The 27370-nt window shown below is 39.1% G+C and overlaps 2 protein-coding genes across 6 annotated transcripts; one reads left to right on the top strand and one right to left on the bottom strand.

Moving 5' to 3' along the window:
* The first annotated feature begins 3126 nt into the window (after positions 1-3126).
* On the top strand, positions 3127-15056 carry grxcr1a (glutaredoxin and cysteine rich domain containing 1 a). 4 transcript variants are annotated; one of them, XM_044206249.1, is made up of 6 exons: positions 3275-3792; positions 5161-5381; positions 7165-8039; positions 10104-10343; positions 10448-10513; positions 13021-15056. In XM_044206249.1, exons 3-6 carry the CDS (start codon positions 7635-7637, stop codon positions 13198-13200), a joined length of 891 nt encoding a protein of 296 aa, XP_044062184.1. In that variant the 5' UTR covers positions 3275-3792; positions 5161-5381; positions 7165-7634; the 3' UTR covers positions 13201-15056. The 4 variants fall into 4 exon arrangements, with proteins under 4 accessions (XP_044062183.1, XP_044062186.1, XP_044062184.1 ...); XM_044206248.1 differs by lacking the exon at positions 3275-3792 and adding an exon at positions 3127-3264 and having other exon boundaries at positions 5229-8039; XM_044206251.1 differs by lacking the exons at positions 3275-3792; positions 7165-8039 and adding an exon at positions 3128-3264 and having other exon boundaries at positions 5229-5381.
* slc30a9 (solute carrier family 30 member 9) lies at positions 14036-26614 on the bottom strand. 2 transcript variants are annotated; one of them, XR_006379032.1, is made up of 19 exons: positions 26457-26614; positions 25865-26014; positions 25504-25701; positions 25249-25296; positions 24979-25078; positions 24595-24687; positions 24375-24457; positions 23507-23565; positions 22835-22902; positions 21859-22017; positions 21597-21732; positions 21483-21522; positions 21325-21396; positions 20702-20809; positions 19667-19832; positions 19021-19150; positions 17926-18039; positions 15729-17738; positions 14036-15020 (listed from the first exon to the last, which is right to left on the bottom strand). XR_006379032.1 is itself a non-coding variant. In XM_044206245.1 (18 exons), the coding sequence occupies exons 2-18, from the start codon at positions 25971-25973 to the stop codon at positions 17694-17696; spliced, it is 1728 nt and encodes a 575-aa protein (XP_044062180.1). In that variant the 5' UTR covers positions 25974-26014; positions 26457-26614; the 3' UTR covers positions 14036-17693. The 2 variants fall into 2 exon arrangements, 1 of the variants encoding a protein (XP_044062180.1); XM_044206245.1 differs by having other exon boundaries at positions 14036-17738.
* Positions 26615-27370: the final 756 nt, after the last annotated feature.

Raw genomic sequence — 27370 nt, 5'->3', positions numbered from 1 at the left:
TCAGGGATGTTTTTGATATGGCAGAAGTTATGTCACCTATCTATTAAGGACCCCTTTTTTGTTCACTAACATATAGACTCATGAATCAAATGATCAATCCTGTCCATAGAAAAGTGGTTCAAGTCTTGGGAAAACTAAACTCATAAACGTTTCAAAAATAAAATAGTTTTGCAGTGACAGACCATCTACTCACCACAAGAATGGAAACAAGCAGTTGTAAGTAAACATTAGTATCAGTCACTCTGTTATTATGTGATTATTATCTAGAGACAAGCTCAGCAGACGATATAATCCAGGGTGACTTACTCTCGCTTACTGTGTGTCACTTTCCTGTCAAGAATCTGATCTAACGTGAACTCTCAGTTACCAAAATAGGACACATAAAAAAGAAATAAACAAGCAAAGACAAAGACAAAAGCAGCAACAGCGCTTTCTCTGCTGCGACTGCCTGGCTGTTGTACATACAGTAAATCAATGTGTGTTCTCATTCTCACTGCAGTTGAAATGTAAATCACACAAGAGAGAGCATTTGTACAGCAGCAGCACCACTGCAGTTGCCTGAGAGAACTGCAGTGTTACAGACACACTACAATTGTCTGGTGCTGAGTGACCTGCTTATGTGCATGTGTATTTACAGAGAGGTTCTGTCGTTATTGCTGTCAGACTCCTTGCATATTTTCATGTAATATGACACTCTTTGTTGGGAATGATTTAACATGCTACTGTTTTGATCCATATATCCCTTTAAAATTAAAATGTATTTACTGTTGTGGGGATTAGGGGAAAATGAGATTATGCTTCTGCTTCTGAAAACATAAAACAGTCTGTAGGCTTTTTGTAGAAGCAGTGCACCAAATTTAACAACAGAACAACATCTGTGTTCACATCTCTTTGAACAAAACGATTCAGTAACTTAAGATACAATAATAATAATAATAATAATAATAATGATAATAATGTTTTTTCCTGTTTTTTAAAATCTTAAATGCAACTGTAAGTCCTATTCTCAACAGCCAAAAAAAAACACTGAAAGATTGTATTACACAGGAACTGACGATACACCACATCCAAAAATAAGAAATGAACACCTGAACATCTACACCTCCTCCTGTGCCTGCTAGACACACATCTCTCCTAAAGATTTCCTTTCTTTCCCCCACTCCGCCTAATTCAACATCAGCTTGCCACCACAGGGATTTGGCTCTGTAGCTCTCACGGTTGCTAAGCAACAGTGTGCGCACTGGTTTTGTGTTTTATAGCATATCCAGTCCAAACAATGACTCATTCAACCAGCAGTCAAAATTTCTACCACTGTCAAAATATGTGTGAATTACAAACAGCACGAGTGTTTTTATCAGTTTATTTTGATCTTTTATCAGAGTGACCTAAAAAGATTTCACTGATACTCCCTCTGAATACCTTTTTGTTCATTTCATATGCTATTGCAGTGTAAGTATACATTTTGACAGGCTGTGATAAAAATGCTAATAAAAGATCCAGCAAGACTTTAGCACAAAACATAACGTTGGCACGACTTTACTATTATTCCAAATTTGTATTTGGGGCGACCTAGAAGATAAGATCAGTCATTATATGATCAAAGAAAAAATACCAAAAAAGTAACGAGATCAGTCCCAGAAATGCAGATACATTTTTAGGTCAGGTAGGTATCTCAACAACTATTTGATGGATTGGCATGAAATTTTTTACAGTCTGAATCTTTCTTCTAGCGGCATCATCAGATTAAAATTTAAATAATGACATTCCCATCAGCTTCAGCTGTACTTTGTTTAGTACTAATTAGCTAATATTAGCAGACTAACGTGCTAAACTAGTAGTACAGTATGAGTATACAGGGCCCACAAAAATACTAGCATGAATAGCTGTGGATGTGGGGAGGGGTCCATAGGGAGTGAATATGTACAGGGTCCAGAATTTTGTGCTACAACCCTGTCTGTAGCCTCTTAGTCTTGTTTGTTGTTCTTCTACAAAACTGACCCAATTGTCACAATATCCACAAGCAGTTGTCTTTGGGAAGATTTCACTATGGCTGTTCAACAAAACTGTGATTCAGTACTCCAAACCATTTGGAGACATACAAATTAATTTGGTAGCAAAGCTGCAAAAACAGGGAGTGAGATGTATCTCCACATTGCTTTGTAATTTCATGATCAAACGTGCTCAGTAAAGTCTGGCCCATAACTTGAATCAATCAGGTGCCTGAGAGTACCTCTTCTAAGCTACAAACAGCCTCATCAACCCACCTTTAAAATCCTCCCGGTCACCTTCTCTACATCAAACTATGATGAGTTTGCAGTGTCCTTCAGAGATAGCAAAGAAACATCAGGTTGAATAAGCAGCCTATAAATTATGCTGTTTGTACGCTCCTGTCTGGGAACCCTTGTCTCTGCAGGAAAATACTTGAAGCCACTTTGCTGCTGTTGAGAGGCGTAATTCTAAGTAAAGAAGTAATGCAGCTTAAACCCTGCAACAGCTTTACTGGATCCTATCCCAGATGCTTTTAAAAGAGTATCCAGCTGACTATAGAGGAAGAAGTACTGGCTATTTCCCTTACTGGGATCTTTCCCATGGTACTGAGATTGTGAAACCTCTCCTATATGTGTAACTTAGACCCTTTAGTGCTTAACAATTTTATAGTAATGTATCATCATTCTTTTATTAAAGTAAAATCAATACAAAAACAGCTTGAATCATACGTTCATTGTATTTTAAAGACTGAAAATGTAAAAATGGCGATGGGATATAAGACCATATCTCATCTGTAGTGCTTTTAGACTCAGGAATGGCTTTGATAGTTTAAAAAAAAAAACATAATTGTGTTCACCACACCTATGGCTGCAATCCCTTTGAAGTTCAGTTTGTAAATCTTTAGCCTGCAATTTTTACATCTCAATCTCTTCAGGTTAAATTAATTGTGTCATTGATTTGATCATTAATCATTGAACCTTCTCTAAATACTAATCAAACCAAGCTGGTGGATGCAGCCATCAGGCCTGCAGCTGCATCCTTCATTCCTTGCCTACAGCTCTTGAGGGAATGATTGGACAGCGACATTTTGCTGTAATTAAATTGCATTCTGCCCCCTTGTGGACGTTGATCTGTAGTGAGGGAGGGTAAGGCAGTCTGATGGCCAACTAATCACAAATGATGAGTCACTGCGGAGTAATTTTCCTAAACCCTGTTCAAAATAGCTCATTAATGTGTGCAGATCTTGTCAAAGACACATTTCATGGTATACAAGAGGTAAGAGTTGTATTAAATACTATTTTAAATACCATTTTTCTCTCATGCCCTAGATGTGGAGATCAGTCTGATTCTGTCTTATTACAACAACTCAGAAATGTACTGCAACTCAGTCATATATTGAAGTTAACATAAAAAGTAAGCTGGCAATCTATGAATACATCTGTTCATTCACGCTGCACAAAATTAAAACCATTTATCATACTGCACTGTTTGACTTTTTCCACTCAGTCACAGCCGAGCCAACAAACAGCAGTGAAGTTAAAGAGCGTTAAAGTATTAATCTTTTCAAATTGCTTTTTTAATAGCGGTTGAGGTGGCTCGTGAGGCTACATTAGCACTGCTGATGAGGAGGGCTGAGAGATAAGCTCTTCATGTTGAATAGACTATCACCATCTCAGTGGTCTCTTGTCTAAATGTGCTAAAGTGAGATAAAATGGCTACTTGACTCAACATGGCGTGGGTGTGTTTCACTGAACTCTGGATATGCACGTCCTGCCCTGTCTTTACAGGAGGCTAAACAACATGGTGAGCTTGTTTTCATGTATGTTTTATCTTAATTCATCTACTGTAGTGTCACTGTAGTTGTATCCATTTGATAACTGAAAGTTATAGAGTATGGGGGTAGAATGATCGAGAAACTGCTCCTCCATGATATAAAAAACCTAAAGAAAATGATATGTAAAGACCATGACTGATTTATTCCAATTATGAGAACAGTATGTTCAACTGGCAGGCAGAGTAACATAAGCAGCTTTATCCAGACACTGATTGCCAAATTCAAAATGTAGGATCTGTAATCCATTCAGCAGACTCTACAATATAAAATAATATAACATACTAATATGTGGTTATGAGTTTTTGAAACCCTGTGTGGTATCAGTATTCACTATCTTTTTTTTTTTTTAGCATTTTCATGCACAAAATATATTATTTCCCTCAGAATTCGACTCTTATCAGATGGCAAAGCAGAATCGGTACCAATCATGTAACACTAAAACACACTTGCAGCTCTTAAACCAGTATTACCCACTGCACCTGACAATGGACTATATATATTCATGAACACTAATGTAAAATCACAGGGTTTATTTACAAAAATAAAATACTGTAAAGATGAAAGAAGAAATCTTTGACCAAAAAAATCTTAACTCAATGTCCACTCGTCAAAACAAAAACTGAAAAACCTGAGAAAAAGTGGATAGAAACTTTTTTCTATTTATCTAGAACATTAAATATTTCTGACTCCATAAGCAACAATCATGGTAAAAGTTTGAAATATCCTTAATTACATCCTTATTTATTAGAGTTTAACACTCAAAAACTCAGCTATTCTGCTTCATCAGGTGTGTGTGTGTGTGTGTGTGTGTGTGTGTGGCTTGATCAGATTAAAAGACCAATGAGAAGAGCTCTGACAAAACGGCACAGACAGAAATCTCATTCATTTTAAGAAGCTGATTGAGAAAACAGGTTTCACTGAGCCATTGAAGACAGGAGTCAAGGAGATGAACAGCTCAATAAAATTAAGATGATGTTTAAAAAATAAAACTGACTAAGCCACCCTCGGCTCCGCAGGCAGTAATTTCAAAGTCTAGACACCCTAATGGCATCTAACATTGGCAATTAGCAGCAATAGTATACAACGAGCTTTTATAGTCCATGGTGTAATAGCTGTTGTGATAAAAAGATGGAGAGTTAGGGTCACTTTAGATCAATTAGCTTGGAACCAGAGTCAGACTCATAATACTACTACAACTTCAGGATGTCACTAAATCTTAGTTTGACACAAGGCTTTTCCAAATGGATTTTCTCTAATGATCAGCACGAGGTGACACAAACAGGTGATGACATGTTGTGTGGGTGTGTGTGTATGTGTGTGTGTGTGTCTTACCTCAGGGGCCAAACTGCAGCACTCAAACAGAGTGGTGTTGTCACTACTATAAGCTGACGTTTCACTTCTCCAGGGCACTGCTTCATCACCTGTGACACAAAAAAACTGGCTAAGGCGTCTCTGTGGACACGCTGCTGAATTGTGTCACTGTGATACATTATATGGTCACTTCTGCTCTGTGAGGACGCCCGCTGAACACCTGCACTCCCACTTTGGGTGTAACACAGTAAGCAGTCAGGGAATATCCACTTACATCATGCATTCATGTGTTTGGAGGATGTCATAGTACATTTTACGTAATTTAGCGAATAATAATAAAGACAGAAAGATGTCACAATGAAAAAAAGTTCTAATATGTTACAAAATATACATGTTACATCTCCTCTTAATATCACTACCTCATTGGTTTCTGTGCACTTGTTTATCTTAATGTATAGATATATACTTCTATACTTATTTGATCTAATTTTAAGCTCAAGTTTCAAGTTTATTTGTCATTTCAACTGTAACAAATCCAGTCAAAATGTATAAAACTGACAAACTTCAGACAAAACATAAAACATTTAAAGTGTAATGGTGTGAAAACGTAAGATTTGAGTACGTTCAAACAAGAGTGCATATAGAAGAGTAAAACGTTACAAGATATACTTTGTACACGTATAACTTTTTGTATATGTATATAAGTGTGAAAGTGTGTTAATAAAGTTCAAACAAGACTCCACACAAGTCTATAACCATGCTAGCAGCTTTGTGAGACTGTAAGCACAGCGGTTCTTTTAATGTCAGCATGCTAACATGCTCACAATGACAATGCTAATATGCTGATTGTTAGCAAGTATAATGTTCGCTAAACTAAACTACATGTTAACTAAGAGTAACGTGGTTAGCTAACACGTTAACCAGTTTGGCGTGTTAGCATGCTAACATTTGCTAATTAGCACTAAACACAAAGTGCTGCCGAGGCTGATGGGAATGTCATTAGCTTTGTAGGTGTTATAAATATTGGACACATTTAAATTTGTTGATGGCGCTGGATGAAAAGTCAGGGGATCAACAAATTCATTAGGATTCATCATCTGAGAACCATGAATGTCTGTGCAAAATTTCATGGAAATCCATCTAATCGTTGTTGAGATATTTCAGTCAGTTAACTAAGGTGTGTATTGAGTGCTGGGTAGGTGTAGGATGATCAGCAGTCCGACACTTTAATCATTATTTATGTTTTAAATGAATTACTAGCACATAGTAAAAAAGTAAGAATATAACTGTAGTGATATTGAAATGTAGCAGGTAAATAAGTTGTTTTTGCCTTTTCATGTTGTGTCGGAATAATCGGAAAAATGAGTTCCAGATTGGGAAAATTCTCGTGAAGCCCCCTCAAGTCGGAACAACAAGGGAGAAAATTTCGGCACGTGATTTGCCGAGTTGACGTCATATTGCGTAGAAACATGGCAGACGAAAGTAAACATCAGTATTTAATTTAGCTATTTATTTATTTTATATTATATATATTGTATTATATAATATTAATAAATATATTATTTATATGTATTTTATTTTTATTCATATTTTTTCTACTATATTCGTTTTAGTCTATTCATCAGAAACTCACCTTTTCACACATTGTAATCTTGACTACATAAAGTCTATTAACTTGTTAAGCTGAATGTCTGTATATGTTCATATTTATAAAAAAAGAAAGTAAACATAAGTCAACATCTATCACTTATAAACCAATTAACATAATTACAAAGTCTGCTAGCTTTTAATGTGAACTTGGCAAATGTTTTTTCTTACTTGCAAGCTACATATCCAACTCTCACAAGCGCTTAACACCATACATTTTAAGCATATACAGACTTTTTATGATTAACATGCATAAGGTTGAAATTAATCATATTTCATGGCTCACCTGATCCATTTCTCTTCGTTGTCACGCAAATACTGGAAACAATCAACGTGTTGTTTAAACGCTCTGAGCAATAAAATACAATGCATCTTCTCTGTAGCCACCATGTTGTTTCCACATCACGACTTAAAGCTCAACACACCGAAGTTGGAAGAATTACTTCCCATTACTGGAAATGGGACCATCCAAGGAGCACATTAATGCACCATTATACCAAGAGGGACAAATGTTTGTTTGTTTGATTAAAGCACATGGAGTCAGGCTATTAAAAGTATTCTGTCAAAGCTTTGGTGTAAACTGTGATGAATAATTCAAAGACAACTATCATTTTACTTGAGATTAGCTTGCTAGGTTGCCATGGTAGAAATGCATGTATTATTTACTGGCAGTCTGAGTCTGACTGTAAGGCAGCTTACAGGCTCTCAGTCGTTTTTAGATCTGTTCAAACGGCGAGGATTAAACGTGGTAGTAATCCAAATAGTGTGTCTGGGCTGCATGTCTACAGCCGAATGAGACACAAGGAGCTACACTGCAGTGTTGTGGACCAAGTAATGTGGGAGAGGGTTTGCAATGGAGGGGACAATGCTGAAGGCAGGACAGGAGAAGCCACAGAAGCGGGTGAGGTTCCGCGTGGCTTCGGGGAACAGTGGCCGGGTGCTAAAGGAGATGTTCAAGGATGAGGGACCTTCAGACTCCCTGGATTCAGACTGCACCAGCAGCTCTGACGCCGAACGGGCCAGCACCCCGTCTACAAGTGGAGACGTACATGGACACCTGTATGGATACCTGGGCTCCGAGCTGGATGACAGTGAGTGTGAGCCTGATGAACTGCTCATGTATGCAGGGGCCACCAAGGACTGGATGTTCACCACCAAGAGGGTCAATATACTCAGTAAAAATGGGACTGTGAGAGGGGTCAAGCACAAAGTCAGCGCAGGTCAGACGCTGTTTGAAAACCTTCCCAACTCCAACAGTGTAAGTAGTCTACATCTGGCAAGAGTTGTATCTGAAATCTGTTTAATGAATTCCCATTATTGCTTGGATGGTTATAACACCAGTTCCCATCAGTGTTGTCCCTGTCCTCAAGTCTAGTTACAGGTAGGGGCTACATGAAGTAGGTGTAGGCCTGTGACTGGGATAAAGGCTCACAATAGAGGACAAGGTCACAGAGCAATTAAAGATTAATGATGTATTTCGTTAAGTGTTTCAAGAGAAACTAATCAGGTTAATGAATTCTCTGCACTTCGCTTTCTAGTATGCCTGCACGAAGAAGTGTTTGTTATTCCGAGGTAACTCTTGGCCCATGTGCTGATGCAAAGGTGATAAAGAAGGTCGTATCGAAGAAACAATTTCTCAGCAAAGAGGTATTGGGTGAACAAACAGTGTCACTGTAGACGAGATGAAGTTTATCGTCACAGTTAAATGAGATTATCTTTCTTTTATGCTTATCACGGTCTGGTCTTATCCTAAAGGAACATTCTGGTGTTTTTACATGTTTTATCAATGTCAAAAACATGTTAATTTTGATGGACCACCTGCGGTTTCTTAAGTAATTTTCAAGTAAAGTGATTTCCAAACTCTGTTGGAATAAATGCTAACCAAAGGCTGACTCGAAGAGAGGATGAGCACATTTAAAAGTATTAACTTTCTAATAAGACCCCTTTTATAAATGGATTATAAAATAAATCCTGGAGGAGGGGTTTAATTACCATATTTGGGATGGCATTTGACTGAAACCTCACTTGACAAACTGTACATTGTTTGAAAGCACAAAGCCTCACAAGTCAAACAATCTGAAGCATTTTACGATCCCAGTATGACTGAGACAGCAGTTGATTAATTAGTAACATGACTGCATACAGAAAAAAAACAACTATAAAATCACACTTTTACCATGAAAATTGTTACTATGTTCATGCCTAAGATTTTGGTTCAGTATCATTTTGACTAACACTTTAGTAAACTTCAAAGAGTTCCCTTTAAGAAGAGCCTAGGATAATGACTGAACAGGAACCATTTTATTTTGAGTTTGTCATTTTCAGCTTTTGAACAAAAAATGGGTGTTTAAAAATCATTTACTAATGCTTAATAAACCAGTTATAAGCCATTAATAAGAACAACATTTGGGTTGCCATGTGGTGAAAAATCTCTTCGGCTGGTCTTTTCTATTTGGCATTAATTAGGGATGCACCGATTGTGAAATTCTGGGCCAATACCGATACAGATGTTTAAAATAACAATTTGGCCAATAGCCGATGCGATGATTTTTGTTGCTGTTTTTGTTTCTATTTATTCACCCTTTTGTGCCAGGGAAACAAAGAAATCTTCATTATAAAAAATAACTGAACTGTTTTAAAGTCATTCAGCCCTTCATTACATTATCTTTGACATTATCAGTCATACAAATTTATGAAATAACCTTTAATATAACCTTCTTTCACATGAAAAAGACTTTTTTTAAAATAACTGCTGCAAAAGCCTTTTTAGCCTGCTATACAACAAATACAAATAACCAACACAAAATTTTGCCAGCGCAGAATTGATGCAACACAACAGATAAACATCGGCCACTGCCATCTGTGAATGTCATCCTATGTGCCGATAGGCTGATAGCAGTCAAGGCGAATATTGACGATGTTTGGCCGATATATCGGTGCATCTCTAGTATTAATGCATTTAGAAATGTTGTTGATGTAGATGTTTTAAGCATTAACAAAGCCATTAGCTACAACTTATTAGAAAAGTGGTACCAAACATAAGAAATGTTCCTATAACAAGCACACAAGAGTGGAAATGTCATTGTATAAAATTCTCATGTTAGTATTAATACCATTAGTAATGCTATTATGTATCAGTGTGACACTTTCCTCTGAGAGACTTTTCAGAGACTGAGATCTGAAGTACATATACTGAACTTTTAAATCATAATATGCAGTATATTGCTGCCAGGAGGTAAAGTTTAATATCTGCATAGTTAAATTGACTTAAAGTTTAAAATAACTTAATGATATAACAACACTGAGGATTCTTCCCTGTTAGATGGAGTTATCTCTTGAATTTGGGCGGATAGTGATCTACACTACGAGTTTCCGTGTGGTGAGGACAACCTTTGAGCGCTGCGAGCTGGTCCGGAAGATCTTTCAGAACCACAGGGTGAAGTTTGTGGAGAAGAACATCGCCCTGGACTGCGAGTACGGGAAAGAGTTGGAGGAGCGGTGCAAACGTGTGGGAGAACCTCTTTCATTACCAGTCGTGTTCACTGACGGACACTACCTTGGGGTCAGTCCTTATTACTCCTTTCTAATGATATCTGACATCAATATCTTGTGCATCCACACTGAGTTCATTAAATATTGAATCATGGCGTTAACCTTGTTCCACAGGGTGCTGAGAAAATACTAGGCATGAATGAATCAGGAGAGCTTCAAGATCTTCTGACAAAAATTGAGGTTAGTTGCCAGTGTTTGGCTTAGAAATCACATTATGAATAATTGATGGCGGTCAAATGGGTGATTTTCCTGTGAATCAGTTGAGTCAACTGCTTGATTTGACACATATTGATGTTTAATTATGCATGGGTTTCCTATTAGATTAACAATGTTATATATGCTTTGTAGCACATATAATATCAAAGGCAATTATAAAGTCATAATAAATTAACACTTTGTGTTTGTCCAAAGTCATTGAGATGAACACGGTGCAGTCATGTCGCACGAGCAAACTGCAGTGTAAACGATGCATGCACATCAATAAGTGACCATAAATAATGGAGGGCTTGTTATTGATTCTGCTTCCAACACATTTGCTCACACACACCAACGCAGAGCACGTCGCTCTGTGGTACAAACCGAGACTGTGTAAACTATTTCTGTTTCACGCTGAGCTGCAGCAACGTCTGTCACACAAGCACTGGCCTTTCCTCAGGCCTTTGGTTGTAATTTGGAGTTCAGACCCAATAAAAGTCTTCATAAGTGAATACAAAGAAGTGTTATGACATTTAAGTCATGCATTCCAGTCACCACAGGCTATTAAAAAGTGCGCAGCTCTGAAAGGTCATGCATACACTAATAAGTCCAGAACTGGCCGGCATCATGACTTTATCGTGTGATCATATCTGCAGAGCTAATTTGGAAAGGAAGTTGTGATTAAAGGAATAGTTAAACATTTTGGGAAATACATGTATTCGCTTTCTTGCCGAGTTAGATGAGAAGATTGACACCACTCTCATGTCTGTATGCTAAATATGATGCTACAGCCAGGAGACGGTCGATTAAGCTCAGCATTAAGACCGTAAACACGGGGAAACAGTCAGCCTAGCTCTGTAGAAAAGTTCAAAAATCCGCCCAACAGCCAAGCTCAGTAATTAACATGTTACATCTCATTTGTTTAATCTGGGCAAAAACTGAAGTGTAACACCGACAAGTTGTGGTTTTTATTGCTGCATTCAGGCAATGTCGGTAGAGTGGGAAGAACAGGAAAACCTCATGTTAGCCCCACTGCTAGCCTTGTAGTCACATGATTTAATTAGCTACTTCTGTGATGTTACATATTTGGAATAGTTTGTTAACAAGTGAAAACAGATACCAACAAACTGTGTATAGCTCCTTTTAAAATAGCTGAATCGATTGCATTAATGTCAATATTGGATTTCAAATACAGATGTAACTGGTAGCAGAGGTGGCTTTGTGGCCATTTCCCAACTGTTTGTCGACACTTCTGTACTTCTTTTCACCAAGTGTCAGAAATTCCCAATTTCTTCTACTTGGAATTACAGTTTTTCCAACTAGATTGCTCCTAATTATGGTCTAAATGATATGAAGTAAACACAGCATATGCCAGACTATTTCTAGGTTGGGGGCAGTGACTTTCTGGAGTCTCCGCTGGTTGCTTGGCAACCTCACAGTGACGACAAGACTCTAGGAAGTCACTGCACCCGACCAAGAAATAGTCTGGCACATTTCTCCCCTGAAAACCACAACTTGTTGTTTTTACAGTTCGGTTTTTGCACGCATTAAAGAAACGAGATATAACATGTTAATACAGTAAGTGAGCTTTAGTACTGATTATCTTCCTTTGGGCGGAGCCAGGCTAACTGTTTCCACTTGTTTCCAGGTGTTATGCTAAGCTAAGATCAGAATCAGAATCAGAAATTCTTTATTGATCCCCGAGGGGAAACTCTTTTGCTACAGCAGCTCACTATCATGTCAGTGCACACAGGAATAGAAATACTAAGCAAAAAATATAATACACTATAAAACAGGTCAGAAAATAAATTAAGTACCAAGTGGGTATAAAGTATAAAATAAAATAAGTGTGAAGTACAAAGTGGGTTTACCGGTTGATGATAATAATACGGTATAAAGTAATAGTGCATGAACTGCCAAGTTAAGTGTAGCTTTTTAAGATTATAATGAGACGGAGGACATTGCACAGCAGTAATAGAGGTATGAATAAATATCAATATCAATAAATAGGGAATTTTAAACTGAAAAGTGTATATTGCACAGGAGTATTAACACAGAATATTGCACAATTATGTCAAGTATTGCAGAGATGTAATGATCAATGTCCAGTTTAATGACTTAGGGTCATACAGACTAACACTTAACAAACACTTAAAGAGTTTGATGGCACTCTGTGGTGCTTTTTGGGGGGGACGAGTCTTCCGCTGAAGGTACTCCTTTGTTTGACCAGCACGTCATGGAGTGGGTGGGAGACACTGTCCAAGATGGCATGTACAAAAAAACAAATATGATTGTTTCCCAAGTTTTAAGTTAGTAATTTGTATTCAGCTTATTTAAAACCTTGTATCTCTAAAAAATGTCCATGGGCTTGGGGAAGAAAAATAATACCAGCCCTGTTTTGAGTGAGAAATGTAGCTATTTTACATGACAGTATTTAATGTTGGATATCTCATCTGGAATATAAAACAAAGTTTATCCATCCATTTTTCTAGAGGGTTCAGCAGCCCCAGACGTGCCAGACCTGTGGGGGCTTTGCCTTCGTCCCGTGCCCAATGTGCCATGGCAGCAAGATGTCCGTGTTTCGCAACTGCTTCACGGATTCCTTCAAAGCCCTCAAGTGCACTTCCTGCAACGAGAACGGCCTGCAGCCCTGTGTGAGCTGCAGCCAGTGAGGATGTTAAGTGCCTGACCCAACATCCTTACTTTCTTCTCTGGGACCTCACACAGGACCTTAAAACTGGACTGCAACACAGGCAGCAAAATGAAACACAGCAAGACTCTTCTTCCATGGCCATTGTTAGTAAAGGAAAAAGGAATTTGTAATAAAATCTGTGAATTTGTGGATCGGGTGTTGTTGGTTAAAGGTAAATCTCTATGTAATTCATGATAAGTGTTGGTACAAATGTGTTAATTCTTTATGATCTAAAGCAAATAACAACAGGTTTCTCCCATCAGATGCAAAATTCTCATCAAAATGTTTCTGCCTGGGTCCGTAAACTCACCATGAACTAGTTTCACCTTTGGTAAACTTAAGCTTGTTAGTTAATTAGTGAGGAGGCTCCTCCATTAACAAAGCCCTCATTACTAATCCCAAATCAGACAGAGTTAAAGATAAAAGAGACACAGGACAGAGAGGGAAAGTTAAATGCTCAATTTGCAGCCAGTAGAGGGCATGAAACTGGACCTTTGCTCACAGGGGAGCACCAAGCATCAGTCAAACCTTATATAAAACTTTAAAAACATAAGATACACTCAGTTGCCAGTGTATTAGGTACACCCATAACCACTGACCATACAGTTGAATCAACACCTACACCCACTACAACAGTTTCAACAAAAACTGAAAACAAAAACATTATAACCTTCATGAAGGTAGGATTTATTGCAGGACCACTGTATTAGACTGCATTTGTTTTAGCTTGGCGCACCTAATAAACTGGCAACTGAGTGTATATAGGAAAGTATGGCAAACACACACTTAGATTCAAATAAATCAAGGGAATCAAACAAATTTCAACCCTTTTAATAGTACATTATATATTTCTGGTCTACATTAGAGCTGAAACGATTAGTTGACAGAAAAACGTTTTTCAAGCAAAAAAGCCCAACATTCCACAGTTTCAGCCTCTCAATCTTGAGGATTTGCTGATTTTCTTTTGTCTCTTCTTTGTGAGAGTAAACTGAATAGCTGAAGGTTTTGGACTTGGGGGGGTCGTCATATTAACCAACAATGACAATAATCGTTAGTTGCAGCCCTAGTCTACAAACACACATAGGCCTGTAGTAGCGTACAAACATTGACCTGTCCAGACGCAGCCCCATTTTGGCCCTTGGATGCTTCACAATGTGCGGACCCATCTTCGTGTTTTCATTGCGGTCTTCTCTTGGTCCAGCACCTGCCTTACACGGAGTTTTGATGTGCGCGACTACTATGCTTGACTTATTTATTTTCTGGGGAAACTGGATGCTTAGCGGTGTGACTTGATCCTGGTAATCCAGGAGATGCGCATACGGGTTAATCCAGATGCAGCACGACGCAACGTTACTAATTGGTTCAATAATGCATCGGCTGCAAAGGGATTTAGGTTTGCATTGAATAATTCAACCCAAGGAGACCTTCATGTGTTCCAGTTTTCTTTAACCTTGAAAAAAGGCAATGCATTTTAGTTTTTGACTACACCAGCATGACAATTCAAGTCACTCTTGCCAACAATCTTCGCGATATGGACATGCAATCCTCGCCGTTTTGTGTTTTCAACGGATGATGTCATTTGTTGGCTGCCATCCAGGGGGTCAGAGAAACGCAGCGCCCGAGCAGCTCAGCTCTCTATGCTGTCATAGCCCTGTACAATGCTGCTTGAACATGATTAGACAAGGCAGCACTGTAAAGAGGCTAAAAGCGTAGAGCAGGGTAGTGATGATGATGATCATCCGCCGCGAAGACTTCTCCTGCCATCACACGCTACCTGGAATGTTCTAGATGCTCCTGCACCTGTGATTGAAACAGCAACCAAATCGATTATTTAGGGGAAAAAAAAAAGTAAACACACAAAAAAAAAATCTGAAAAAATGGGTTAACGAGGTTAGTTTTTCCTGCATGGGCAATGGGAGGTGATTAGCCCACATTGCTGCACAAAATCTCGTTTCTTTAATTCAATTCCGCACCGAAGAGTAATGGGGTTTGGGATTTTGTAATCACGGGCTTGTGGTGATGGAGGGGAGGTTGCATGAAAATCTGAGACCCCAACTGTGCAGGTTTACTGCGCCCCCATCTGTGGGCTGCTGGGGACGAAAATGTTGGAGAGGAAAACAACAGGATGCATCGAAAATTATGATAAAAATAGCAAAAAAAAAAAAAATATTTTAAAAGCCGCTTACAAAACAAACCAATTAATCATACTGAAAGTAACGATGTGATGTGCGGAAGGATTCAAGATGTGTTTGGTGATCTCCAGAAGTGACAGGCGCGTCTCGATGCACGTTTCCTTTATGATAACGAGCCAAATCAGCCCGAGGATCTGGTCATTTTCTTAATCAACGTGCACAAGCGACCCTTTCTTTCTCTGAGGAGGGGAGACATGAAAGGAAACACGATGGGCAGTGGCACTGGCACAACTGACTTGGGAATGGCATGACGAGACATGACACTGATATGCGCGTAACACCCAAAATGTTAAGACAACATTCAATGGTCAAAAACCTGCAATGGAGTTTGTCCGCATTGTCTCCGCTCTCCGGGCTCGGCGAAAAATTATTTCAGTCGAGTAGTCTAGCGTGGTCCAGCCGCGATGCTGTGCGTAATGTTTTGAATGGTCGGTCAATGCGCAGACTGGTTGGAAATGACTGTTTTTATTGACGTCAGCGAACAGGCTAGTACCCCCCCCCCTCTCTCTCTCATCCCTACAACTGCACCATCTAATGGACTTGGGTTTACATTCCAGTCAACCATCTGAGCTTTAAACAGGAAACAGGCCTCCAAGACTTTTAACATGTACCTCTTTACTGTTCCAGATGCGTTTGAATACACAAAGGTCTTCAATACATCCAATGGAGCTTTTCCCAAAACCTACAAGGGTCGCTCATCAAGGGTTACAATCTGGGTAGGAAGCTTGGAGCGCCTACAAGACCCCCAACTTATTGAGAAGTTGATGAGGCCAGGCCAATAATATCCTCCATAATGTTAGTCATATACTATGCAAGAAGCAATGTTGTCTCGTGGTAAAAAACAAACCCTGAAACAAAAGAAATCCAACTACATGACAGAAAAGGAAAGCAAAATACTTAAATTATTTCAAATTTATTATATATATATATATATATATATATATCTCCTCCCAACAAAGATGAAATGACTCCGGCCCACCTCCTGAAGCAGAATAAGATGTTTAAGCAGGCAAGTGTGTCCTATGCTGCAGCTGTGGCAGTAAATGCAGAAGTAAAAGCACAGTCACCGTATGTTTTACACAGATAATTTGGTACACATACTGTACAGGGTGTCATCCTGAAAGATTAAAACTGACATGTTTATGTTGACAGCTGTTTGGGACGTTTTGTCATCAGAGACCACTTATTCACACTGGGTGGAGGAGGGGAAAAGACATGTGCATCCCTCCAGTACTTCATCTTTGGAACAGTACAGTCAGTCATCTGCTGATCAGCGTCCAACCTCACAAGACAAAGTTACTAAACCTCAAATTTGGAGAACATCAAAGTCTGGAGTTTGGCGCTGGATGCCACTGCTTATAATGTAATTTCTTGGCTTGGAAGGATGCTCACTCTTTCCACTTGACCTTATGTAAAGATTAACATGTCCTTTTAACTTGTCTTCATAATATTATGGGGATATGATGAATTAATGTGGTAAGACCCTGTTGTCTTTTTGCATAAGCTGATGCTCATTAAGTGCAGCTGTATTTAACATCAGTTCACTCTTCAACTCAATCATACAAATGAAATGAAAAGTCTTAATAACATCTTTTAATTTGCATATTTTTTCCTGTAATATCAATAAAATCTATTCATCACTAATTCTGTCTTCATTAGAGAACCTACAGCAGCATTGTGCCAACTTCAGTTCCTTAGTTTTTACATTTAAAGAAAAACAAAATCTAATACTGTGTAGCAATTAAATAAGCCTCATTTGAATTTGTAGCTCTCAGGTTTCCCTTGCACTAATGAAGGAAAAACTATCACTGAGGTTCAAGCAAAACATTAAAGTAAAGTATAAGTCTAGTAAATGGTCCTGTTTTTGATTTTGTTTCTGAAGCAGTCACGATTCAATCCAAACACATTCATGGAGGAATGTGAGTTCAAGTAAACAACCACAAGACTAAACTGTCATAAACTGCAACAGATAATATTTCTCAAGACAGTCTAATGACAGTCTTTAGTCTTGAGCCAGAAGCACACATTCGAATGTTGATCTCTGGCTGGCTGAATTCTCAGTTTGGCTAACTAAAGTTCAAACAACACAAAGAAAGCACGGCCATCGCCCAAACATCGTCCTTGTTTATGGTTGTGGACTATTCTACAGTAAGACTTGATGACTTGTGCAGAGACGGAAGTTTGTTTTGTGGTGGAGGATGGGAGGCAGATTGCGGAGGCAGGCTTGATCCTCCTTTCACCTTTTCCTCTTGTATAGGTCTCAGCAGAGACCCGTTGGGTATTATAGTATCTCCAAGTCCACATGACGAACCTCCGGGTTACGTTGCTACAGAGGAACAAAAAGGGGGTAAATACAAATCTGTCTTGCAATGCAATAAAATGCCTTTGCTATGCAGATAAACTCCAATGAATAAATATAAGAAAACCATCCTGAAATGGTAAAAAATAGGCGTTTCAAGGTATATTGTAGCATCAGCCTGACAACAATTTGATCAAGTTTAATATTTCAGTACCTTGAGTTCTTTCTCCAAGCGGTCCACCTCGGCCCCCAGGGTGTCAATGATGTTCTCTCCATGTTTCAGCATGAAGTTCTCCAGCTCCTCAGGGCTCTTCACCTGCTGAATCTCCTGCAGAGAGAGAGAGTGGGAGAAAAATAGCACACACAGTTAACTTTGTCAGTAAAGATATAGGTGAGCAATTTGGGTGCATGCTGCAAAAGCTAGGACACACCAGAAGACAAAGATATCACATATTTTAAGACTGGACAAACCTGATCATTATTTCTGTTGTTTTGGCTTGTTAAACTCAAACAACAGAAATCACGGTTAGCAGCAAAAGTCAGATTCCTTTTGCTAAAAAAACTCAAGCTCAATCAAGAGCCAACAGATTAAAACCCTAAAGCTCTGCACACTACAAGACAATGTGGAAACTACTGATTGTGACCTACAGTATATTGTTGATACCAGTGCAGAATTCTTACATACTTGGTAAAAAAAAACAACTGCCAAGGGTCATTTATGATTCATTTTGAATAATGGTTATAATGTATATTATAAATAAAACCATAAATGTTAGAATTTATTTTGAATGTGGGGGCTAAAATGAGTAAAATACATTTCAACCTAAAACAAAGCTTCTTCCAATGTGACGTGAATGCAGCAGCGAACCAGCAATTAGCGAAGGAAAAATGACATGAGCACCGACAAGACTTTTTAATCTAAAATGTCCTGATAACCAGTCAGTTTCTGTCATTAAAAGCCTCTCTGTTAACTGCAGTGTGAGGGCCATTACGTTTCCTTGTGTAATGTGCAGCAGGACTTCCAGCAATCAAATGACAACATTTTGTTTTACAACTCCAAACTGTGATGAGGGCATAAACAAGACAAATAAAAAAACTGGAATTATCCTTTAATGACTGAAAAATCTTTGTTTTTAATGGATCTGTGATTTGTTCCACGTATCTGTCCTTGGCAATGAGTTGTCAGCAACAAGCACAGTCAGAACGATTCATAATGCAGTTAAAACAAAAGAAATGTTTACTGCCCCCCCCCCATACATCACAATAATAAAAAGTAGAGATTGGTCAAAATTTAAAGTAGCAAACTTACATTGAGGATTTGGTCAATGTCTTGTTTTTCCAGATAAGACCGTGTCACCACGCGCCCATCGAAGTCAACTTCAGCCTTGAAGCGCACTTTACTCAGTCCTATATCTGTGGCCTTCACGTCATGGATGGCTCTGCTCATAATAAAATAAAGCATAGTAGGAAATCTTTGGGTTACGTAGGTAGATAAACTATCATACTTCAACACTGTTACTGGATACTACAGTGTTTATAATGTAATGTGAAAACCTTCTTAAGAATGTGTTAGAATGAAATGTACAATGAAACTGGTTTCAAGATTTTTGATTGTTACTCGCACTTGCATGTTCATGTTGTGACTGAGGCATTAAAGTGGATCACTTTGCACTGCTCTGTGTACAACCCACCCTAAAGACGGTTGCATGTAAAGACCAGTAAATACCAGATGTTCTATTTTAAGCCTGAATGCTGTCCATCAACATTAGCAGACCTATAAAGTCACAGTTAGACCACGTGGACTGGCTCACATAGTGGTGTGTAGAGTCCTGAGTTGGGACTATTTGGATTCACACGAATGATTCCAGACCTGACATCAAGACCTGGTTCATGTTTTACAGCCGAGGAGGTGTGTGCGTGTACACCGGAGTGTGCGTCTCTGTTCATTTGCTGACCTTACAGCAGGGTCGTTCTCTAGGAACTCTGTAAGCTTCTGTACACGTTCAGCCTGTATGGAGCGTCCCAGCAGGGCCTCTGTGTTAGTGTAAATGAGGAAGGCTGAGACGGCGCCCAGCAACGTGCCCACGCCAAGAGAACCCAAACTGTCAAAGTGCGGGTTACCTGGGACAACACGGGCAGAGAGGGACAGAGGAAAAGAGAGTGAAAGAAAGAGAATGAGCAAAACTTTCGAAATGTGGGTCTTTGCCAGCGGTGGAATAATACTAGTATACAAGTATTTTTACTCAAGTACTGTCTTTAAGTACAATTTAGAGGTACTTTACTTGAGTGTTTCCATTTTATGTTACTTTATACTTTTATTACATTTTGGAAGTAAATATTGTACTTTTTACTTCACTAAAATTACAGCTTTAGTTGCTAGCTACTTTGCAGAGTCAGATTATTAATACAAAATATAAATCAACTAATAAATTCAGATGTATTTTTATGGATTAAGCTACGTTAATCTTAAGCTAAATTGAAATTAGCTCCACCTTTACCAGCTGCAACATTAAAGTGACACACACATTAATGCATCACTAATGATAAATCAACAATTTAATATATATATGATTCTGAAATGAGCCATTCTGCATAATGAGTCATTTTACTTTTGGTACTTGAAGTATATTTTAATGCTAATACTTTTGTACTTAAGTAACATTTTTAATGCAGGACGTTTACTTATAACAGAGTATTTCTACACTGTGGTGTTGTTACTTTTACTTAAGAAAAAGATCTGATTACTTCTTCCACCACTGGTCATTGCCAACATTTAAATTAGAGACCAAAGTGCAAAAACACGAGAGGGAGAGAGAAAGATCATCCTGAGAGTAATTTAGCATATCAATAGAATAATAAATCATAGTACATATAGATAAGATAATATAAAAAGAAGCAACAAAATGTGACTTAGGACAATGGACTTGATTGACACTGATATTCTTTCCCTGCAGGTGTTGTTGGGGAGCTTGTGAACAATGTTTGTTTACCTGTGAGTGAGGTGAGCCCCATGCAGCTAGAAGCCATGATGACTCCTAATACAGCAGCAGCATCCTCCAGCAGGACTACATTAGTACTGGGGTCTCGACTCTGCATCACTGCACACATAAAACAATGCAAGACCACATTTATTACACGTATTTGGGATTTATCATACATTACATTTACATTTGGCGTCAGAAATGTGTCTTTGGCAGCCTGATGGCTATCTGATTTCCTACTTTCCTTCACAATATGCAAATCAACTTGGCCTGAATGACACTGTCTATGTACAATGACATAAAACACCTGCTTTCTTTTTACTCTAGAGGTAAGAGTCATCCATATCAAATTGAAGGTAGATGTATTTGCCTGAGGCCCAAAACAAAATCTTGAGCCATTTCTGGTTATATTATTTGAAGTGCAATGTTTTCTAAGAGTAGAGAGATCGCACAGTACATGTGGCTTGGAGAAACGTGCATCACAAAACACTGTTGTATGAGATTTCAGCAAATTCAATCAGAATTTAAATCCCCTCCCCGGTATCTTCAGGACATCTTACCTGCAGATTTATGTTAATAAGGGCTAAGTAAACTACATCAAATAATGGCATAAAGATTTCAGTTGTACATACCATATTCATAAAAAGACACTCCGTGCTGGCGGGCGCTCTTCTTTATCTCATTGACAGCTACTAGTAACGTGGCTGAGAAAGGAAAGTAGAAAGAGATGTTTCAGTATAAAATGCACAGTCAAAATGTCCTCAAAGACCTAGAACCTTTTATAACCTACCTCCCTCAGACACCAGAGAGCCCGCCAAAATACAGTAAGCCTGTAACACAGAAACGTGACATGTTGGCTCATCAATACCTTGCGTTACAAACAAGATTAAAGACAGACACTCACCCATAACAAAGATTCCATAGGTTCTGGGTGCAGCAATCCCATGATGCCATGGTACCAAGAGAGGCCTGCTCCCATCATGAAAATGCCCACCCCACTGATGAGGGAGGCAATGTAGCGCATGTTGGAGAAGCCGTACCTGAAAAAGATATAGTCTCTATTACACAGCTGACCGGTTCTTACATTTAGGCCACCACATATGCGATTTGTAAAAGGGTTAATGGTTACTTCTACAAACTTCTAAATGTGGTGTGTGGTTGCTTACGGGTGCCCAGCATCAGGGTTGCGGACAGACTGGCTGATTCCCAGGGCGAGCAGAGCCTGGTTGCAGGTGTCGGCCAGAGAGTGGATGGCCTCGGAGAACATGCTAGCTGATCCAGTGTAGACCCAAGCCAGGAGCTTGAAGAAGAAATTCAGCCCATTGCTGAGGACAAAAAAAAAAACAAGTAGATAAAGCCACTCGTAGGGCAATGAAAAAGTTTATCATCTAACAGATTTTAATGGTTAACAGTTGTTCTGACTAAGGTCTTGTACACATTTATCAGATAGACATAAAAACATAGTTAGCTCATTAACAATGTGGCTGCTAAGTGTCAACAAACTTAGCAGTTTCAAATGGATTTGGCTGGAGGTTAAAGTTAAACTGAATAACAATTAATAAAATACGATTACTCCCATTTTCCATTACTCAACTATTTTCTGTTTATTACAAATTATTTCAGCTTTTCTGTTTAGATGCTCCTGAATCACAGAATTTACTCCCAGACTGGACCGCTCCTGTACTGAGGTCTTAACTAATTGAGTCCAGTGAGTCCTTGTGCATGTGTGAAGGAAACGTTTTGCTGTTCATGTGACTGCACATGTCCTCTAACACAATCATCCTAATCCAATAGGCCAAAGGACCTCGTGTGAGACAAGGTCCCTTGCATTCCCAATACAAATTTTTTCAATCTTTTAGATCTTAACTAGTGAGTCTGAAAACTCTACAGGCTATTTCTTTAGAACAAAGATGACTTTTGCAACAAGGTTTATCTACACCAGAGTTTTGTTCAGTTTCCCAAATGTTACACTCTGATACTTATCCTACGTAGTAACCCTGCTGAGAACAGACTCCTCTGTAATCCAATACCTCCCACTGTGTGTGCTACAGCTCAGTAAAGTCACTGAGTACAGAAAGACTTCACAGCAAAACCAAACAGTGTTCAGAAACAAGGGAGAGAGGCGAGAGTATGAAAACTTACATGCAAATAGCGACCATGACCACCTTCCCCGGCCCTTGTAGAAATGTTGCCCTCTGGCCTGATCGAGGCTTTGCGAAACAAAAAAAAAAAAAGCAAAGTGAACTTTTGAGGCACACAGAATATATAATAGGATTATTCTGCCATGTGCCCTAGTCAGCATTTAAAAAAGAAAGAAGGTTGTAATTTCTGTCAGTCAGTGCAGAGGACGTTATCTTCATCGCAAAAAAAAAATAATTTAGCAGCTGACCTTTGACATAAAATACACATGGTTTGGAATTTCCTGCCTTGTTGTCAATGACAAACTTATACAGTTAACATTATCTCATGAAGCATACACTGTGGGGATACTCTGGCAAAACAAGCCAGCAGAGTATAGAATATACCATGACATACCAGAGAAGTGCACAACAGTAGTCATTGAAATAACATCCGCACCCTACAGTAAAGAGGGGGGAGCTGCATGAATGACAACAAATAATGACATTGTCATATAGATGCAGTGACCTCTGTAACAGGGACAAAGGTCACGAAAATACACCACAGGGAGTTATTAGGGCAACATGGGCATGGTGACAGGAATGTCCACATTACTTCCTCCTTCGCATATACAACATGATTTGGAGAATTGATCATATTATGAAACAAAATGGCAGGCCAAAGGAAAGTGCTCACCTTAGTGTTTCCCCAGAAGTCTTTGTATTCCCTCAACAACTGTTGATTTCGAAAAATATCTGGAGGTAAGCAAACAAGAGATACAAATAAAATGATATCTCAACAACTCACAGACCAAATAATTAATAACAGTTGTGAAACAATTGGGTAAGTTATATAAATAAGTTAAACAAATATTCACAAAATTTCTACTACTGTCAAAATGTGACTTGAGCTCAGTTCTAACATTAAAAAGGAATAGATCAACATTTTGGGAAACATGCTTATTTGCTTTCTGGCAGAGAGTTAGATGAGAAGACTGATACCACTCTCATTTTTGTCTGTTAAATATGAAACTACAGTGAGCAGCCAGTTAGCTTAGCTTAGCATTAAGACTAGAAACAGGGGGAAACAGCTAGCCTGGCTCTGTCCAAAAGGTAACAGAATCTGCCTACCAGCACCCCTAAAGCTCACTAATTAACATGTTATATCTTGTTTGTTAAATTTGCACAAAAATGTGTCGGACTATCTCTTGGCCATGACCAGTAACTTCCTGGAGTCTCTGCTGGTTGCCTGGCAACTGCTTAGCATATGTATAAATAATGAATGTGTTAATTTGTGAACTTTAGAGGTGCTGGCAGATATATGTTGTTCATGTTTGACAGTCAGGCTAGCTGTTTCCCCCTGTTTCCAGTCTTTGTGCTAAGCTAACTAGCTGCCGGCTGTAGATTTATAGTTAACGGACAAATATGAAAGTGGTATCTATCTTGTCCGCCGGAAAGAGAAAATGAGTATTACCCAAAATGTTGAACCTTTGCTTTAAGACAAAATCTTAAGTATTATTACATACAAAGATGTACATCCATCCAGGGAAAAAACAAAAACCTACTCTCTTGGCACTCTCTCTCCACCTCTTTCCTGAGATTTCTCTCTCGGGCTAGAGCTTCCTGGCTTCCCCATACGTCTAGTGCTCTAAGAGTCACAGAGAAATAAATGACTCAACAAAAGTTAGAGAACATGTCAATGAAAATTGGTAGTTTGAGCAATAATTTGTTGGAAGACATATAGCAACAAAAAAACCCCATAAAGCTAAAGTGTGTAGAACTAACTTGGCTTCCACGTCTGACCGCAAAAAGACAGTGAAGGCCTCTGTGTCGTCGTGGGGGCTGCGTCTTCTGATCTTTCGAAGTTGTTCCAGATCACTGTGAAAACATAAGGAAAGGGGGTAAGAAAAATATTTAGCAAGACCTGTGTTAAATGGTGTTAGGCAGTCTTATGTCAACTAATCACAACAGCACATTTACTTATTAACTCAATTTGTGTTGTGGTCTGCTAGCATCTCAGCTAGCACTTCTGAACATGGTTACACTGAACAGACAGTTAAGCATTTAAAACCAATAATTCAGCTTTGCAATGATGACATACAGTTTAGTGTTGCTCTATAGATTAAATAAATTAAGCATTATACAGTTAGTTTGGGGAACAGAAGTTACCTTGGTTTGAGGCAGAACTCATTCATGGCTCTGACTGCAGTGATAAAGTTGTTCTGAGTGTACTTGGGTCCATATTCCCTTTTCTTCAGGACTGCCCTAACTGCATATGACAACAGAGGGAAATTATGATACAGGGTTTTCAGCTGCATTCATTTGACCACATTCTTGTGCAAGCCACCAAATCACACATTCTGAAGATACTCAAAATATAATCAAGAGTCTTATTTAAAATGCGTTTCATGTGAAGCATGCACAAATGTTGTTCACTACCTTTCACTTGAATTGTCTCAGCTTTAGTCAGCCCCTGAGGTGTTGAACCTATGAGAGCAAATATTTAAATTTAATTAGAGGAGTAAACTAAAGCGCAATTCTTCTTTTAAATGTTCCTAAATATCTCAACAATTCTAGCAGTTTTAAAAAGGGAAAATAGTGAACATTAATGTACAAAACACAATGCCACACAAAATGCCAAGAACAGACAGACATCAAATATCTGCAGTATATGGAAACATCAAAGTTTCTCACCTGATAAGGCTGTGGTGGCTTTCGCAGCAGCAGACAAGATCTTTTCTGCTGATGGAGCATCACCTGATGCTGATTTTGGAGGACCGTCTTTACTGTTGCCAGAGGTAGAGTAGTACTGCACCTTGCCCAGCCCTAGAGAGGCAACACGGCAGTCTGGAGGGCTGAACCACAAGCTATGTATGCCTCCACTCTGCCAACCTGTGCAGCAGAATGTGTGATAATAGTTTGTTTGTTTCTTCAGTTGTACTGCATAGTAAACCAACACTACGGTTCAAGAGAAAGCAGAGTAGTAAGAGCTGTAATTGGTAAAAGCTGTGACTGTAGCTAACGCCTAGTAGCACTTCCATATGAGACTCCTCACCGTAGCACAGCTGGGGGAACCTCGGGCACCGTTGTGACAGGGGCGCCCTGTGCTGCAAGGAGACCCTGCAGAAGACATGCCATGGTCTGTGGGCCAGGCTGGGGAACATCCTCGCTGTAGCAGGGCTCGGTACTGAAGAGCAGGAACTTGCTATGAGGAGTCACAGATAGCCCGGTCACTATAGTGTTTTAGCAGTCAGCTTGGCAATTTAACACCATTCAGACAGATTAACGCCAAGACACTGCCTCTCAAGATCTGACAGTTTCATCAAGCAGTAACGTTAGCATGGCTACAAACAAACTTGCTAACACAGCTGACATTTGTGTCTAACTGAAATAGCTGCCATTGATAATCACTTGGCTAGTCAATTAATGCCTGCCTATGCCGGCCGGTTAACACAGACGCTGCTACAGCACTACCAAGTACCGATCCCGGCTGGAGCCACAAACTTGGCCAACCTAGCTAGCTAGCACCGTAAGCTAATATCGTTATCCGCCGTATGTAACAAGTGCTGTGTAACACTTTGATTTACTCAAAAACAACTGTAACTGACTAGTGAGTACAGATGAGGTTATTTAGGAAAAAACATTACCTTTCTATGGTGATGTTTGTTCTACATAATCTGTATCCATTCTGGGAATATGTGACCAAACTGATGCTAATGCCGCTATGGACGTACGTGAGAAAGTGCTACAAACACACACATTAACACGTGACCTGTGACACACAAGTGACGTTGACGGTCTTCTCGTGAGAGCGTAATCAGTTTCAGTGTTATGTCAACTTGTATCGCGAGATTCTGTAAACGGCTGCGAAAACAAGGTCACTTTATGTTCCGAGTTTCTGAGTGGGGGATCTCTGCAGACCAGAGACTTTGAATGGGCGGGGTAACTGTCAATCATTTTTTAATTTGGCCAATCAGAGGCTGACAATCATCTGTCAATCAAAAAGTATTTTCACCAATAAGCAGCCTGGACCAGTTGTCAATCCGTTTATAATTCGGCTAATCATCTTTCTCATAGGAAGAAGGGGGCGGTTCCACACGAAGAAACAAACAAAGCTGCCTTGTTTTTTAATGTTTAGAGCCGATGTTTTCAGCTCTAGTCAAACGATCAAAGTATCAGCATTTTAAAGTGGAAGTAGAGAACTTATGAGTCTAACGAAATATACTAACTTTCACCAGTGCTCATTTTAGAAATCACACGTCGCAAGTTTTGTTGGAAAGGTAGACGCGGACGGCTAATGAGCTATCATAGGGTGTATGCAGTAAACTTCAAGCTAATGTTAGTTAACTCGCTAGCCTTTGTGGGAAATTACAGTAGTATGCTAACAGGCTAGAAAAGCGGTGGAAACCGGAAGTGCAGTAGTACCCTTGCCTTTCGAAACTCATAACAAACTTTTAAATTAAGCCTTGTAGATCTAATATGAGTGACGTTTTAGCAACCGGGTTGCTTATTTCTTTGTTCAGGAACAGATTTTGGTGGACTGCTAAAATGAAATAAGTGA

Source organism: Siniperca chuatsi, linkage group LG8, assembly GCF_020085105.1.
Source record: "Siniperca chuatsi isolate FFG_IHB_CAS linkage group LG8, ASM2008510v1, whole genome shotgun sequence".
NCBI lineage: Eukaryota > Metazoa > Chordata > Actinopteri > Centrarchiformes > Sinipercidae > Siniperca > Siniperca chuatsi.
Note: the sequence above shows the minus strand (reverse complement) of the source record. Positions and strands in the feature narration are given on the sequence as shown.